At 46.4% G+C, this 1,108-nt stretch overlaps 1 protein-coding gene across 1 annotated transcript in view; it reads left to right on the forward strand.

Annotated features, from left to right (window-relative positions):
* The window catches only part of LOC111671160 (sodium channel protein type 2 subunit alpha-like), a gene marked incomplete at its 3' end in the record, with an annotated part of 101,925 nt that overhangs the window by 7,923 nt on the left and 92,894 nt on the right, over positions 1 to 1,108 (forward strand). The window contains exon 4 of the mRNA XM_087179818.1: positions 181 to 270. Coding sequence (XP_087035944.1) covers positions 181 to 270 — 90 coding nt within the window. The remainder of the gene's footprint in view (positions 1 to 180; positions 271 to 1,108) is intronic.

A 1,108-nucleotide genomic window follows, 5' to 3' on the forward strand; every position in this document is an offset into this window, starting at 1 on the left:
AACAAATATCAGATTAAATGATTCAGATCAGGATAAGCAGCGACACTAACTGGAACTGCAGTCTCATTGGCTGTTGGGCGACCTCCACCTGAGTGTCGGATCACGATGCCGCTGATGTCATAATGATGTCATAATGAACTGTACGTGCTGTTACTGCTTCCTGTTCCTTAACCTGCTCACGTTATTCAGCTTGTTCATCATGTGCACCATCCTGACCAACTGCTGCTTCATGGCCATGTCGGAGCCGGCGTACTGGGCCAAATACCTGGAGTAAGTACACCTGGAAACTGTCTGTCTGTCTGTCTGTCTGTCTGTCTGTCTGTCTGTCTGTCTGTATAAGACTGATGTTATGTGAATGAAGCTGGGTTCTTCGTTCCAGTTCAACGTGGCGATGGATTTCCAGCTCGTGCCTCTTGTCACGACTTGGATGCAAAAAAAGTGTTTTTTTTTCACGTGTTGCTGTTACTCATTTTCAAACTGCACATTAAGCAGGTTCATGGAAACACACCGAGTGCGTCTACTTCCTCAAAATAAATCACCTTTTGGAGGGGGAGGGGATTAAACCCTTAATAAATGCTGCTGAAAGCAGCTCTTCCTGCAGTAAATGCCGACACACTCACTGTGAGTCCTGGTCTGTTGGATTAACTGTGTCCAGACCAGCTGGACCTTTTTCTGACTCACAGGAAAAACTCTTTGGAATAAATCATTGTCGAGCGTTTGCAGGCGAAGGTAACTCTGGCTCCTGCACAAACTGGACACTGGGATCAAATTCTGAATTTTGCCTGAAACTCCCAGGACACCCCCAGACTCCATTTTATTTGAGTGAACTCATCACATTTGGAAACAGCCTGTAGGAAACAAACTGATTAATCGACCACTCTGACTTGAAACATCAGACTCCGGCGTGAGTTAAAGATGAGTCCGAAATCTGAACCTGAACATCTTCATCTGTCCTGAAACATGATGTTCTGTCAGGCAGCGGACTCGTATTGTGAAAAGCCTGAGCGGTTTCCTGGCTGTGCGTGTGGATTGTGTGTTTTAGTGATTTGTGTGAACTGAGCCTTTAATGGCCTCCAGCTGTGTTGACGTGCCTCCCTCCCTCCCTCCT

This window comes from Seriola lalandi, unplaced genomic scaffold (genome assembly GCF_002814215.2).
Source record: "Seriola lalandi dorsalis isolate HSWRI2012SDOR001 ecotype SW California unplaced genomic scaffold, Sedor1 jcf7180002054870, whole genome shotgun sequence".
In the NCBI taxonomy this organism is placed as follows: Eukaryota; Metazoa; Chordata; class Actinopteri; order Carangiformes; family Carangidae; genus Seriola; species Seriola lalandi.